This window comes from Lachancea lanzarotensis, scaffold LALA0S09, assembly GCF_000938715.1.
Source record: "Lachancea lanzarotensis genome assembly LALA0, scaffold LALA0S09, whole genome shotgun sequence".
NCBI lineage: Eukaryota > Fungi > Ascomycota > Saccharomycetes > Saccharomycetales > Saccharomycetaceae > Lachancea > Lachancea lanzarotensis.
Genome location: NW_019212887.1, coordinates 262,861 through 276,201, shown reverse-complemented (window position 1 = coordinate 276,201; position 13,341 = coordinate 262,861). Strand labels below are relative to the sequence as shown.

Here is a 13,341-nt window from a genome sequence, read left to right as displayed (position 1 = left end):
GAAACGGAAAGAAATATTGATGTATATATACTTGTACTCTTATCAGATGGGCGTTACATGCACATCTCTTTACGGCAGAAATTGTTCTTGGGTAAAGAGAGTGCAATGATCCCAACACTCAGGCTCATCGATCCTCGTTACTGAGGGCATAATTTTTAAAATGATGACTGTTTGTCAAGGTTTGAATTTTTTATTGTTTTATGAACAATTTCAACCATTAGATTGCAGTCAACACAACGTCAAACATACTTTACCAGTCTTATTTTCTCTCTCGAACAAGCAACAAACGACTAAAATTGTTCACTATTACTATGATAGTAAAAACATATCTGTGGTCTTGAAAAGAAGCTTTTTTTGAATAGTTATAAGGCATTTTGAACTTATTTTTTGACCGTAAATGGCACCACTATTTCAACTTCGAAGTCAAAAACCCAGTAAAGCGAAATTCGCAAGTAGCTTGGAAGTAGTTGATATTCTTGAAATATTGGATTAGTAGTATCCCAAAGCTCAAATTATCATTCAACAACAGTGACACAGGCCTTTTAGCATTTCACTGACGTCTGTCATCTGATCACTCACCTCAGTTATTACGAAAATTGAATTTAAGAAGTGATCTCAGCAGCGCTCAGAGCATCGATAGCCAGAAACAGGATCAAGAAAGTGCCAATGGTCTCTAGTACACCCGTAGTTTACTACCAGAAAACCGACCCGGGCATACTGCTCAAATATGCGGAAAAACTGTTCGAAAATGGGACCTTTCACCAGTATTTAACCCCTCAACAGCTAATAGTTCTCGATAAAGTGCTGGGGATTCATGATGCTTCTCGTAAGAACGGGATATGGCTAGAATTGATCAATAGTAACATTGCGCTGGAAGTGGTCAAAAAAGCTGAACAAAAGATGACTGATGGTCTATCCACTAAGGATTCTGCTGCTACAGGATCTGCTGTCGCAAATGATGAGAAGAGCAGAGAAAATGTTGCATCTGGGGTCTCACCACTGCCTCCAAAACACTCCAAAACTGTTACAGACTCAAGTTTAGTACGGCAGGCCGAAGAACATGCCGAAATTTCCCAAAAAGACTCTGAACTTTTGCTGGAAGCCGAATTTTCAGAGGTAGACTTGGAAAACTTACAGCAACAGATGAGCGGGGTAGAGTTCATAGGTAACCTTGCATTAAAAGTAAGATACGTGTTATGGCAAAGTGCCATAGATCCGCTGTATCAGCTCGTCTCCGATGAAAAACTACAAAGCCTGCCTTTAGAGGAAACCACGCAAGAGAATACAAGCGCCATAGAAGCGTTAAACAGTCAAAGCGAAGCTGTGGTGGTACGAAAAGAGGAAGAGGAAGACATGAATTATGATGATGACGATGATGAAGATGATTACGATGGAGACAATCTACAAGTTGAAAATGACAAGTCACAAAAAAGCTCGAAGTTTGAGGAATCTCGAGCATCGTACGACGACAACGGACGTTACATACTCGTGCTTGAAATATCAAGAGATACATTGCTGGCTCTAGGTACCACAAATACACAAGCTGTCATTGGAAACTTCAATAAAATCTACCATAATTTCGAGAACGATCGCGAGACATTATTGAAGCGGCTAAAGCTCGAGGAAAGCGATAAGCTGCTCGAACCGACCAAAAAGAGATCGAGGAGCACAACAGGTGATTCAGGCGACGAAGAACTGGAAGCTCAAGATTCTTCCGAATCAGAGTTCAAAAAATCTAAACCTCAAGTTTCAGACACCCCTGCATTGTCCGTGAATCTTGGATCTGCTAACCTTTCCCTCAAGCATCTGTTGGCATCTATCCAGGACAACAAATCTAAACTAAACATCACCGATTATGAATTAAGACACTTGGTCATGGACGTCAAGAAAAATCGTTCCAAATGGGCCTCAGATGACAAGATTGGCCAAGAAGAATTGTACGATGCATGCGAAAAGGTAGTTTTGGAACTTCGCAATTTCACAGAACACTCAACAGCGTTTCTCAACAAAGTTAGCAAGAGAGAAGCTCCTAATTATTATCAGGTCATAAAAAAGCCAATGGATCTGAACACAGTTCTGAAAAAACTGAAAACATATCAGTACAGTTCCAAGCAAGAGTTCGTGGATGATGTAATGCTCATTTGGAAGAACTGTTTGACCTACAATTCAGACCCAAAACACTTTCTGCGAACGCACGCAATTGCCATGCAGAAGAAGTCGCTTACGCTACTTCCATTGATACCAGATATCACGATCAGAGATCGATCAGAAGTTGAAAAAGAGCTAGAGGATATAGACAAGGAGAATGATAAAGAAGAAGAAGGTGAGGAAGAAGCTTCTGGAACGGGAAGAAAGGGGGGCAATGTTCGTGGGATTAAACAGGATGGTGAAGAACGCGAGTCAAATGCAGGTACAGAACAAAGTGGTACCAAGACAGCTGCAGGTGAGGTTCCAAATTCAGAAGAATCCTCAAATGTTGGTAAGGACAATGACGACGATAATTCATTATCACAGGACACAAGCAGAAATGTTTACACTGCACAAGAGGTATCCCAGGAAGAGCATGAAGATAGAAGTGACAATATTCAGAGTGGTAAGCATGTAATGACTGAAGTTCCCGACGGGGCAGTTAATGCAAATGGTTCGGAACATCTGGACGCTATTGAAGTTCAGCCCGAATCACAAAAAGCGGTTCTGGAAGCCAAAGAGGAATCTGAGGAAGATGACGAAGAAGACGAAGAAGGCGACATGGAGTCTAACATGTATTTAGTGGAAAAGGATGATGACAGGGACGACTTAGAGCTATCGACTTGGAAAAATGCCACAGCAAGGGTTCGCGCGGAGCTTTGCATCAAGAGAGCTGACTTATTCTCTGATGGTACCATAAACTCGAAGGCGCCCGCCATCCTCAGGAATCCTGGCAAGATGAAAGATTTCGACCAGCTAGTCAAAGAATACAAAGACCAGCAGGACGCTGAGCGACAAAGGCGCAAGTTGGAACAGGAATCTATAATGAAGAATGGTTTTGGAACGGTTATAAAGCAGGAAGAAGAGGAAAATGCATCATTGCAGGCACAGCAGTCGTCAGGCATGAGCAACGACAATGAAGTAGAGAAAGCGTCTACTGAAATTGAGCTAGATGATGTTAATGTTTTGAGCGAGTATAACGTTGCAAATGCAGTCCCTAAGATCGGGTATACAGGGCTGGATGATAAAGCGATAGATGAAGAGGAGAGCGAACTTGTCGAATCGATACTTACTCAGGGCAACCTGCCAGGGACTTCATATCTGGCAAACAAAAGCAAAGGTCTGAACCCAAAGATAAATGCTAATATTCGCCTGATACAGGAAGTAAGGCATATCTGCCATAAAATTGCTTTAATAAGAATGCTGCAAAATCCGCAAAACTTCTCCCAGGTAAGAAGCAATTCTGCGAATCCAAATGGCCAGATTTGGGACACTCATAGGTACAAGTTCACCTCTATCGATGATGACCTAGATTTGGACCCCGTTTCCAGGCTGCCGACACGGAATCACCAGCAAGACAAACACTTGATTCGCCGCCTGATGCATAGGAATGTATCAAAAATTGCAATGTCCAATGGATTCGAAAGCTCTCAGCCTGTAGCGATATCAATGCTGACTGAAATTGCCGGAGAGTACCTTTCTAATTTGGTGAACACCATCAAGATACATCATGAAAGTAACTCATTGAATCCCAAAAAGCCTTATGAGATTTTACAGATGTCGCTACTGGAAAATGGCATCAAAAAACCAGACGATCTCTATTCATACATGGAGGCCGAGTTTGTGAAAAAGCATAACAAATTGAAAGACATAAAGTCGAAGCTCAATAACTTTCTCAAAGAGCTCTTGCGTCCAACGCTACAGGACCTTTCTGAAAAGAATTTTGAAGATCAAAGTCAGAGCTTCATGACGGGGGATTTCTCGAGTGAAATAACTGGAGAGGATTTTTTTGGTTTCAAAGACTTGGGTTTAGAACGTGAATTTGGGGTCTTGAGTAATTCCGTGCCTATGCAACTCTTGACTTTTCAATTTCAAGGAAAAGGCTCTGAAGATAAAGTGCAGGACAAAAAGATTCAACCTGAAGAGTTCAATGATGTCACTTACGCTGAGGTTCAGGTCAGTTCTGTACAAAATGGTGAGTTCTGGCCAACATTACAGCCGTTATTAGAAAAGGCTCTCTCTCGCTTCAATGCACACAACGCCAAAGTCGGAAAAGCCAAACTCAATGACGGAAGTTCGGAAGAAGGTCCAGACATGACGAATCAAGTTTTAAAGGAAGACGAGGAAAGGCCATCAAAATCGAAATCATCAGGAAAACCCAGACTACCGCCAACGGGAAAAATCAGCACCAATTACAGAAAGAAACCTATATCTGATGCATTTTATGCTCCTGAACCTCCTCGGGATCCGATTGCTCCCAAAACAGAATATGAAACTGGAAATGGTGATTTACAACTTCCCAAGGCGAACAGTGTACAATCCAACGGCTCGAATAGTGACCACGATTCCTTTACACTGAGCTTACCAAAAGTCTCTGAGTGATTTCGATGTGTATTGTTTATTAAAATCTTTAGTTTGAGGTGAAGTCTGGATCCATGCTTACGATGATCATTAATAGTAGTGGAAACTAAAGCTCGTCATGTACTGTGACAGCGTCGACTTGTTTTTCGTCTTCCTCAATTGTTGGCCTGATTTGTTCCCGACCTGGTTCAATGCTTTTGTCAATTTCTTTTTCGTCCTCCACAAGCGAATCGTCTTCAGGCTTGTCGTCTTCTAATTCCATCGCATACAGTAATTTCACCTCTAGACCCAAGGAGTCACGAATTTCGAGAAACGCCTTATTAAGGTCTTCGGCTTCCTTTTTTCTTAGTTCCTTCTTCTTCCAAACAGGTTTTTTGTCCGTCTTGATGTTGTTGCCGATGTCGAATGACATCGCTCTATCCGGGATTTGAAGTTCTCCTGTAGTAGAGAGATTCTCCGAGGGTGCTGGATAATCATGTATCACTTTCGAATAATGTATGATGTTATTGAGAACGGGCTCACTCATAGAATCTGGTTTGTAAAATGACACATTGGCCCTGGAGGTAGCATCGATGTCAATTTCCAGGACACACAGTGTTCGTCCTTTCTTGTCGATAACTTCACTTTCCCATTTCAACTCGTAGTCACCGATTGTAAAATGCGAACCGTCTGGGGTCTCAAACAGATCCTTAGCATTAATGTTTTGGAATGCCTTGATCGCTTTCTCCAGAAAAACGGTTTCGGTTGGATGTAGCTCTGAATTCTCGTTCGATAGAACCAATTCCCCAGTGAACAAAAGCTTCGATGGTGCAATAGATTGGCTGGCAGCATGATATGGCAAGTGGTATTGCAAGTGGTAAAAATTATGACCCAGAAAATGAGAAACAAAGCTCCTCAATAGTGAATGGCCCATTTTAGCTGTGGCAACATCCTGGTCGGCTTCAGAGTACAGGATAGGGTGCAATTGTTGTTGATCAAAATCATGAGAAAAAAGCTGAAGTCGACAAAGCCCGGGCACTGCTACGACCAATCCATAGCGACACAACTGGAATTCAGAAGCTTCGAGAAGCCGCGGTTCGGGGACATTGGGGACGCACAAATATCTCACCTCAGTGGTACGGAACATGTTTGTGTTCTCGCACAGTTCTCCATCTCCATAAATCTCTTTAACATAGTAACCTGCTGTATCTTGAGCTAGTTTCAAGCTATCATTGTGAAGCGTCGTAGCTGAGGCCACCATACCTGCATTATACAGTTCTTCCGATGGAACCAGCCATTGACTCACGTTTTGGCCAAAGTAGAACTGGTAGAGAAAATCGCTATTTCGACGGTCCAACCGTCGGCCTGATAACTGTTCATTGATGATAAGCACACTTTTCTCAAACTCTTGTTGGGCTTGAATATTTATCTGCAATGCTTCCTTTGAGATTTCTTCAGTCCCCAGATGCGGCTTGAAACAGTTCGTATTTTTGCCGATGCTAGCAATTGACCCGATTTCGAGCATAGAGTCATTGCTGAGTACTGTATTTTTGAACTCTACCTGGTCGATGTAGTTCAATGAGTATTTAGGATAAAGATACGATTTCAAAGCCCATTCGCGACAAAGCGTAGTAGAAAGCAGCAGAAACGCAATTGAAATGACGAGGCCAAACATTGGCTCCAATCCAGCGTTTCTTGGCTCACCAATACTTCGATATTTCTACGGGTGTGATGATCAGTGAAATATGTCATTCAATAATCGTTAATTTCAATGTCCACTTAAGGTTGATATAGTTGTGGAAACTAGTGAAACTTTACAGAGACTATCGAATAGAAGCTCTTCCTAGGGCCTTTGGCGACTGATCTCAAGAAGCGAACAGCTGTGCACAAAAAACTGCTTTTATTAGAGACCAGAATGAAAACTTTATGGGCATTTTTGATATTGTTGGGAGCGGTTTGCGGAACCGAAATGAGAATCCCACTGTTTGTGCAAAAACCGGGTCGTGAACAGCGTTCTCCGCTAGCCACTGTGGTTTATGACAACGAGTCGAATTTTTTGGAAGTTACAGATGTCATTGACTCGCTCCAGGAGGATGCATATTGTGTGGGGGCACAAATGGCGGAAAATTACTATTCGTGTTTTTCTTTTATCAAGGTATGTGTTACAAGGGGAAGTGTCCTTCCACCAATCTTTCTTCAAATTTCTTCTACTAACCTTGTGGACAGCTAAAGTATCCACTGCATTACGATCTCTTTCTGGATACAAAAAGCGACTCGCATCTGCTTTACAAACTGTCTCTCAAACCAAATCCGCACGTTTCTGGGATTGTAGGAACAATTAGAAATGTCCAGGAGGGACCAGAAGTGAATTCGGTGAAACTACGCAGGGTCACGAAAACGTACGAGGACAAGAAAAAGAACGCTCAGTTGGGCTCTTCGAGTGCCTCTTTCCAGGAAGACGTGGAAATCGATGACCGCACATTCTTACAGAAAAACTGGAAATACTTACTCATCGGACTTGTACTTTACGCTGTTTCTACCGCTGGAGGAAGTGGTCAGCAGTAAGTAGGTTGAGAGAGTGAACCCAGGCAAAACTCGAGATTTTTTTATTTTCGGGATTAAACATTTATTGAAGAGACTGATATGAAGAAACAGACTCGGCAATTCAAGGCATTCAGTTGCTTGAATGCTTTGACTGATGTAGTTCTTCAATTCGATGTCGTTTCGAACGTAAAGCTTTAAGATCTTTTATATATATATAATATACAAGTAATAAAGGATTTAAACTATCCAGTTGAACATGAACTCAAACATTAAACTCATCAAAGATCCCTTACTTTGACCAGCACTTGTCTCTGGAATTATCTAGTATAAGCACAAGTCGAGAAAAGATGGAAAAATTAGGTCTATCCGGAAAATTGCCCTCTTTTGGAAGGGCTACTCACAATGCAGCTCCGAACATGACTGGAGTTGACATGACGCCACGTCAATTGGCCGTTGCCAACTGTCCTAACAACGCATACGCTCTGGTGAACGTCGCAGCTGTGTCGGCTTCTGATTTTCCGGAAAATATCTACGTTTCGGTGAATAATTTGTTTGTATTCACTACGAAGCATTCGAATGAGGTCTCACCAGGTGTGATTGGCCTTAACGGTAACCAGAGAACTTGGGGTGGATGGTCACTGAACCAATCTGTCCAGGTCAAGCCATTCGATCTTTTCAAGTACAGTGGAAAACAGCCATATTTGGGAACTCTCGACGTGGAGATCAATTTCCGGTCCAGAGGCAAAGCTGTGGATACTCAATTTGACCAGGATGACCTTGCAAAACAATTTTTGAAAAATTTCGAATCGCAAATCCTGTCCCCTACACAGTGTCTTATCTTCGAGTTCAAGGGCCATATCTTCGATCTCAAGGTCAAGAGTATTCAAACAATCGACCTGGGCGATGTTGAGATGGTGACCCCGGTCTCGTCCAATATCCAGACTAAAGGCATACTGATAAAGCAAACACAGATCAACTTTTACAAGGGAAGAGACGGTCTGGTGAATTTGAAGTCTAGTAACTCACTCAGACCTAGATCCGATGCAGTCATAAGGCCCGACTTCAAATTTGAAGATTTGGGAGTTGGTGGTCTTGATAAAGAATTCACCAAAATTTTCAGGCGGGCATTTGCCAGTAGAATTTTCCCACCTTCTGTCATAGAGAAGCTCGGTATCTCGCATGTCAAAGGACTGTTACTTCACGGACCTCCAGGTACTGGTAAAACGCTGATTGCGAGAAAAATCGGAACTATGCTCAATGCAAGAGAGCCAAAGATCGTCAATGGGCCTGAAATTCTTAGCAAATATGTGGGGTCCTCGGAAGAGAATATCCGTAATTTGTTTAAAGATGCTGAAGCCGAATACAAAGCCAAAGGTGAGGAGTCGTCGCTGCATATCATTATTTTTGATGAGCTGGACTCTGTCTTCAAGCAAAGAGGATCTCGTGGTGATGGAACAGGAGTCGGCGACAACGTTGTCAACCAGCTGCTGGCCAAGATGGACGGTGTTGATCAACTAAATAACATTCTCGTCATTGGTATGACGAATCGTCGCGATCTGATTGACTCGGCATTACTGCGTCCTGGGCGTTTTGAAGTACAGGTCGAGATTCAATTGCCGGACGAGCAAGGAAGACTGCAAATTTTAGAAATTCAGACCAAGAAAATGCGGGAAAACAACATGATGGCTCCAGATGTGGACTTGAAGCAGCTCGCGGCATTAACAAAGAACTTTTCCGGTGCTGAAATCGAAGGGTTGGTCAAGAGTGCAAGTTCATTCGCCATTAACAAGACTGTGAATATCGGGAAGGGCAATACGAAGCTCAATCCTAAAGAGATTGCAGCAATGAAGGTCACGATGCAAGAATTTTTGAGTGCGCTAGAAGATGTGACTCCTGCGTTTGGTATAAACGAGGAGGACTTGAAAACGTGCGTTGAAGGTGGTGTTTTCCGGTATTCGCCAAGGGTTGATGAGATTTTGAAAAACGGTGCGAGATACGTTCGTCAAGTTCGGGATAGTGACAAATCCAGACTGGTATCTCTGCTGGTGCACGGCCCGGCTGGTTCGGGGAAGACCGCTCTTTCTGCTGCCATCGCCCTTAGGTCTGAATTTCCTTTCATTCGATTGATTTCTGCAGATGAAATGGTTGGCATGTCTGAAAGCGCTAAAATAGCGTACATTGACAACACGTTTAGGGACGCCTACAAGTCGCGTTTGAATATTCTTGTTGTTGACTCTCTGGAGACGCTCGTAGATTGGGTCCCGATTGGCGCCCGTTTCTCGAACAACATTTTGCAAACTTTGAAAGTCTACTTGAAGCGGAAGCCACCCAGCGACCGCAGACTGCTAATCATATCCACCACGTCTGCGTATTCTGTTCTTCAGCAGATGGACGTGCTAAGCTGTTTTGACAATGAGATTGCCGTTCCCAACATCACCAACCTAGACGAGTTCAACAACGTCATGATAGAATCGGAATTTTTGGACGATGCTGGGAGGGTCAAAGTCATCAACGAGCTCGCAAGGCTCAACATACAGTTCAACGTGGGTGTCAAGAAAGCTCTTACAAATATTGAGACCGCAAGGTTCGATGATGACCCCGAAAGCGAAATCATAGAATTGATGGCACAGTCCGTTTAAATCGCATCATACATCTTCCATAGTTCAATTTTATAAGAAAATATACCTCACCAGAATTTCGAACGCCAGTTTGTTTTCCGGCTTTTTTGATTTCAATATTCGTGGGTAGCTATATTGAAAAGTGTCTCTTCAAGAAAGTCTGAAAATTTTAACTGAGCAGCTAGCCATCTACACCACTATTATCGAAATTTAAACTCTAGTTTAGACTACCTATCGAGCTTATTACGCAACCATGGCCCCTCCAGCGTTGCGCCCAGAGAATGCTCTGAAAAGAGCCGAAGAGCTGATCACTGTGGGTGAACCGCTCGCTGCTTTGCAGTCGCTGTATTCATATCTGTCGATGAGAAGAATCCGGTTTGCGGAGCCTCAGTCTTTGGAGCCAATTGTGTTCAAGTTTTTGGAACTTGGTGTGAACTTGAAGAGAGGTAAGATCATCAAGGATGGTTTGCATCAGTACAAGAAAAATATGCAAGTGACACCCGAGGGTTTGAACTCGGTGGGTGCTGTATCACGTAAGTTTATCGACTTGATCGAAGCCAAGATGGCTGAAGAACAGGCCAAGGCCGACGAACTGGAACAGAACGAAGCAGACGAAGATTTGGAAGGTGGCGTAACGCCAGAAAACTTGCTCATTTCTGCAGCTGAAGAAGAACAATCGGTTGCCGGTTTCAATGACGAAGCAATCATTTCGTGGCTCAGATTCACCTGGGAGTCGTACCGTGCCGTTTTGGATTTGGTCAGAAACAACTCGCAGTTGGAATTAACGTACTCCGGTGTTGTCAACAGAACTATGAATTTTTGCTTGAAATACAATCGTAAAAACGAATTCAAGAGATTGGCCGAAATGTTGCGTCAACATTTGGACTCTGCCAACTACCAACACAAGCCATCCGGGTACCAGCAGAGATACAACAACAACAACAACTACACCGTGGACCTGTCTGATGCCAGCACCCTGCAAAGATATCTAGAACAGCGTTTCCAACAGGTCAACGTTTCAGTCAAGCTGGAATTGTGGCATGAGGCCTTCAGATCGATCGAGGACGTTCACCATTTGATGGCTATCTCCAAACGTGCCCCCAAGCCTCCAGTGTTGGCCAACTATTACGAGAATTTGGCTAAGATCTTTTTCGTGTCTGGAAACTATCTTCTCAATGCTGCTGCGTGGGAGAAATTTTACAAGCTGTATTTGAGCAACCCCAAGGCCACGAAAGCTGACTTCCAGCACTACTCCTCAACCTTCCTGCTTTCCAGTTTGGCAATTCCAGCTGACGATCTGCCTGTGGTCGGATACGACCCATTGATTCGTTTGTGCAACTTGTTGAGTTTGGAGTCAAAACCAACTAGACAGCAATTGATACTTGCCGCTACTGAAGAGTCCGTCTTCTCTGAGGTTGAGGAAGAAGTCAAGCAGCTCTACTCCCTTCTAGGCGAAAAGTTTGACATCAACACTGTGAAGGACGAATTGACCAGATTGTTGCCATCTCTGGAAAGTAAGTCCTACTTTTCTTCTTACGTCACACCATTGAGAGATGTCATCATGAAGAAATTGTTTATCGGCATTTCTGAGTCTTACGAGTCTATTCAATTTGACGAATTGGTTTCTTTGACTACATTGCCTGGTCCATTCGAACTGACGAAGCTGCAAATCGAAAAGTTTTTGATGCAGGCTGCTATGGAAGATTATGTCACTTTCACCATCGACCACGAAACCGGTACCGTCTCATTCACTAAAGACCCATTTGAGGCTTTGACTGCCGTTTCCAGTACTGGCGCCACTCCTGCCGCGGAAGAAGATGATCAAGAAGAGTTGGAAGAAAATGCCAGCACTCTAGAGGGTGAAGAAAACGAAGGCGACAATGAAGCAGACAATGAGCGTGAACCCGTGGTCACTCGTAACGCTGCTATCAGAGCTCACTTGAGTGATCTTGCAAAGCTTCTAAAGGATGTTGAGGGCTTTGCTAATGGTTCTTATATGTTCAAGGTCAAGGTTGCTCGTGAGAACTTGATTCAACAGTCCAACGATACTATTGGTCGTGAGCGTAAGGCTGCAGAGGAAAGAGCTAAGCAGGTTGAAGAAAGAAAGAAGGCTGAATCTGGTAGACATCTCACTGCCGAGCAGGCCACTGAAGAACGTTTGAGACGTATGGCTGAAGAAAAGGCTGCTGCAGACACCAGAATGGAAAGTGAAATGAAGCGTCGTGCGGAAGAAAAGTTGGAGCGTGAAAAGGCTTTGGTCAGAGAAGCTGAAATGATCAAATTGATTGAAGAAGTCAATGCAAAGGGCATTATTCATATTGACCTCAAGGAAGCCAAGACTTTAACAGCCGAGGACGTGAGAAGAATGACGATCGAACAACTTTCGAAGGATAAGAAGGATTTGGAAGAGCGCATGAATTATGCGTTCAAGAGAATCGACCACACCGAAAGAGCCCTAAGAAAGGTCGAATTACCTGCATTGGAAAAGGACGCAGGTAACCAAGAATCTAGAGATTTGGAGAACTACGAAAAGATGAAGTCCAAGCTCACAGATGCTGCAAAGAAGGAGCATGTAGAGAACGTTAAGCTTCACGAACGTCTACAGAAAATCAATGCCGACTATCAAAAGTTCAAGACTGATCTTTTGTCCACGAGAGGTGAGGAACTTGAGAAGGCGCGTGTTGAGAAAGCTGCCAAGTTCGAAGCTGCCAAGAAGGCCCGTATTGAAAAGGTCCGCAAACAGCGTTACGACGAATTGGTTGCTGAGAGAGCAGCGGAACTCAAAGTCAAGGAAGATGCTGAGCGTATCGAGAAGGAGCGCGAAGAACGTGCCCGGATAAACAAAGAGAAGGACGAATTGTACGCCAAGCAAAGAGAAAGAGAAGAAGCCATTGAGAGACAACTCCAAACCAAGAACGCTGGTGCAGCAGCACCGGCTCCAGAGGCCGCCGCGTCAACTGCATCTCTATCATTTGCCGAGAAGATGAGGTTGAGAAGACAGGGTGTCCCTGTGCCTGAGGATGCTCCTGCTGCTAGGACACCAGCACCAGCACCAGCACCAGCACCAATTGCCAGAGCACCAGCGCCAATTGCACCTGCGTCTAGCCAGCCTCCAGTCGAGGGCAAAGAGTTATCGTTCGCAGAGAAGATGAGATTGAAGAGAGCTCAGAGATGAAAACTCTGGGTGCGGGAGCATACTACATAGTGAATGTAAAATAAAAGAAAAAGACTAAAGTATAGAACTTGTCACAGACAATCCAGGAAATTAAGTGATTAAATAAGAAAAGCGCTGATTCGGAAATCCGGAGCATAAAGGTTTGGTAGGAGGCCTTTTTGGACATTCATAATTGCCAGCAGTTGACGACGATTTGGTCACATGCTTTCAATTACCGCCCACTTTGTTTCTTACATAATAAAGAGCACTATATACGAAAACCATGTGATGTAATTACATAATCTTTTGAAACGTTAATAGCGACTAAGCACGTGATCTCTTCAAAACGTGAATGTTACATTTTATCACGTGATTTAATGCGCCTCTAATCCCCAGAAGAAAATCACCAAATTTCTAAACTTCACATTACACTCGTATATTTACCATATTCTCAAAGAACAACAATAGCAGCAGAAGCAGCGTTAACTGGCCAAGCGC

At 43.5% G+C, this 13,341-nt stretch overlaps 5 protein-coding genes across 5 annotated transcripts; 4 read left to right on the top strand and 1 right to left on the bottom strand.

Moving 5' to 3' along the window:
• Positions 1 to 666: 666 nt before the first annotated feature.
• Positions 667 to 4,569, top strand: SPT7 (LALA0S09e03070g1_1; the record flags this gene model as incomplete). The annotated part of the gene is made up of 1 exon (XM_022770712.1): positions 667 to 4,569. The coding sequence occupies one exon, from the start codon at positions 667 to 669 to the stop codon at positions 4,567 to 4,569; it is 3,903 nt and encodes a 1,300-aa protein (XP_022630025.1).
• Positions 4,570 to 4,654: 85 nt separating this feature from the next.
• YOS9 (LALA0S09e03048g1_1) lies at positions 4,655 to 6,202 on the bottom strand (the record flags this gene model as incomplete). Its single annotated transcript, XM_022770711.1, has 1 exon — positions 4,655 to 6,202. One exon carries the CDS (start codon positions 6,200 to 6,202, stop codon positions 4,655 to 4,657), a length of 1,548 nt encoding a protein of 515 aa, XP_022630024.1.
• Positions 6,203 to 6,442: 240 nt separating this feature from the next.
• On the top strand, positions 6,443 to 7,092 carry EMC10 (LALA0S09e03026g1_1; the record flags this gene model as incomplete). The annotated part of the gene is made up of 2 exons (XM_022770709.1): positions 6,443 to 6,682; positions 6,754 to 7,092. The coding sequence occupies 2 exons, from the start codon at positions 6,443 to 6,445 to the stop codon at positions 7,090 to 7,092; spliced, it is 579 nt and encodes a 192-aa protein (XP_022630023.1).
• Positions 7,093 to 7,418: 326 nt separating this feature from the next.
• Positions 7,419 to 9,710, top strand: SEC18 (LALA0S09e03004g1_1; the record flags this gene model as incomplete). The annotated part of the gene is made up of 1 exon (XM_022770708.1): positions 7,419 to 9,710. One exon carries the CDS (start codon positions 7,419 to 7,421, stop codon positions 9,708 to 9,710), a length of 2,292 nt encoding a protein of 763 aa, XP_022630022.1.
• A 232-nt stretch (positions 9,711 to 9,942) lies between these two features.
• Positions 9,943 to 12,864, top strand: RPG1 (LALA0S09e02982g1_1; the record flags this gene model as incomplete). Its single annotated transcript, XM_022770707.1, has 1 exon — positions 9,943 to 12,864. The coding sequence occupies one exon, from the start codon at positions 9,943 to 9,945 to the stop codon at positions 12,862 to 12,864; it is 2,922 nt and encodes a 973-aa protein (XP_022630021.1).
• Positions 12,865 to 13,341: the final 477 nt, after the last annotated feature.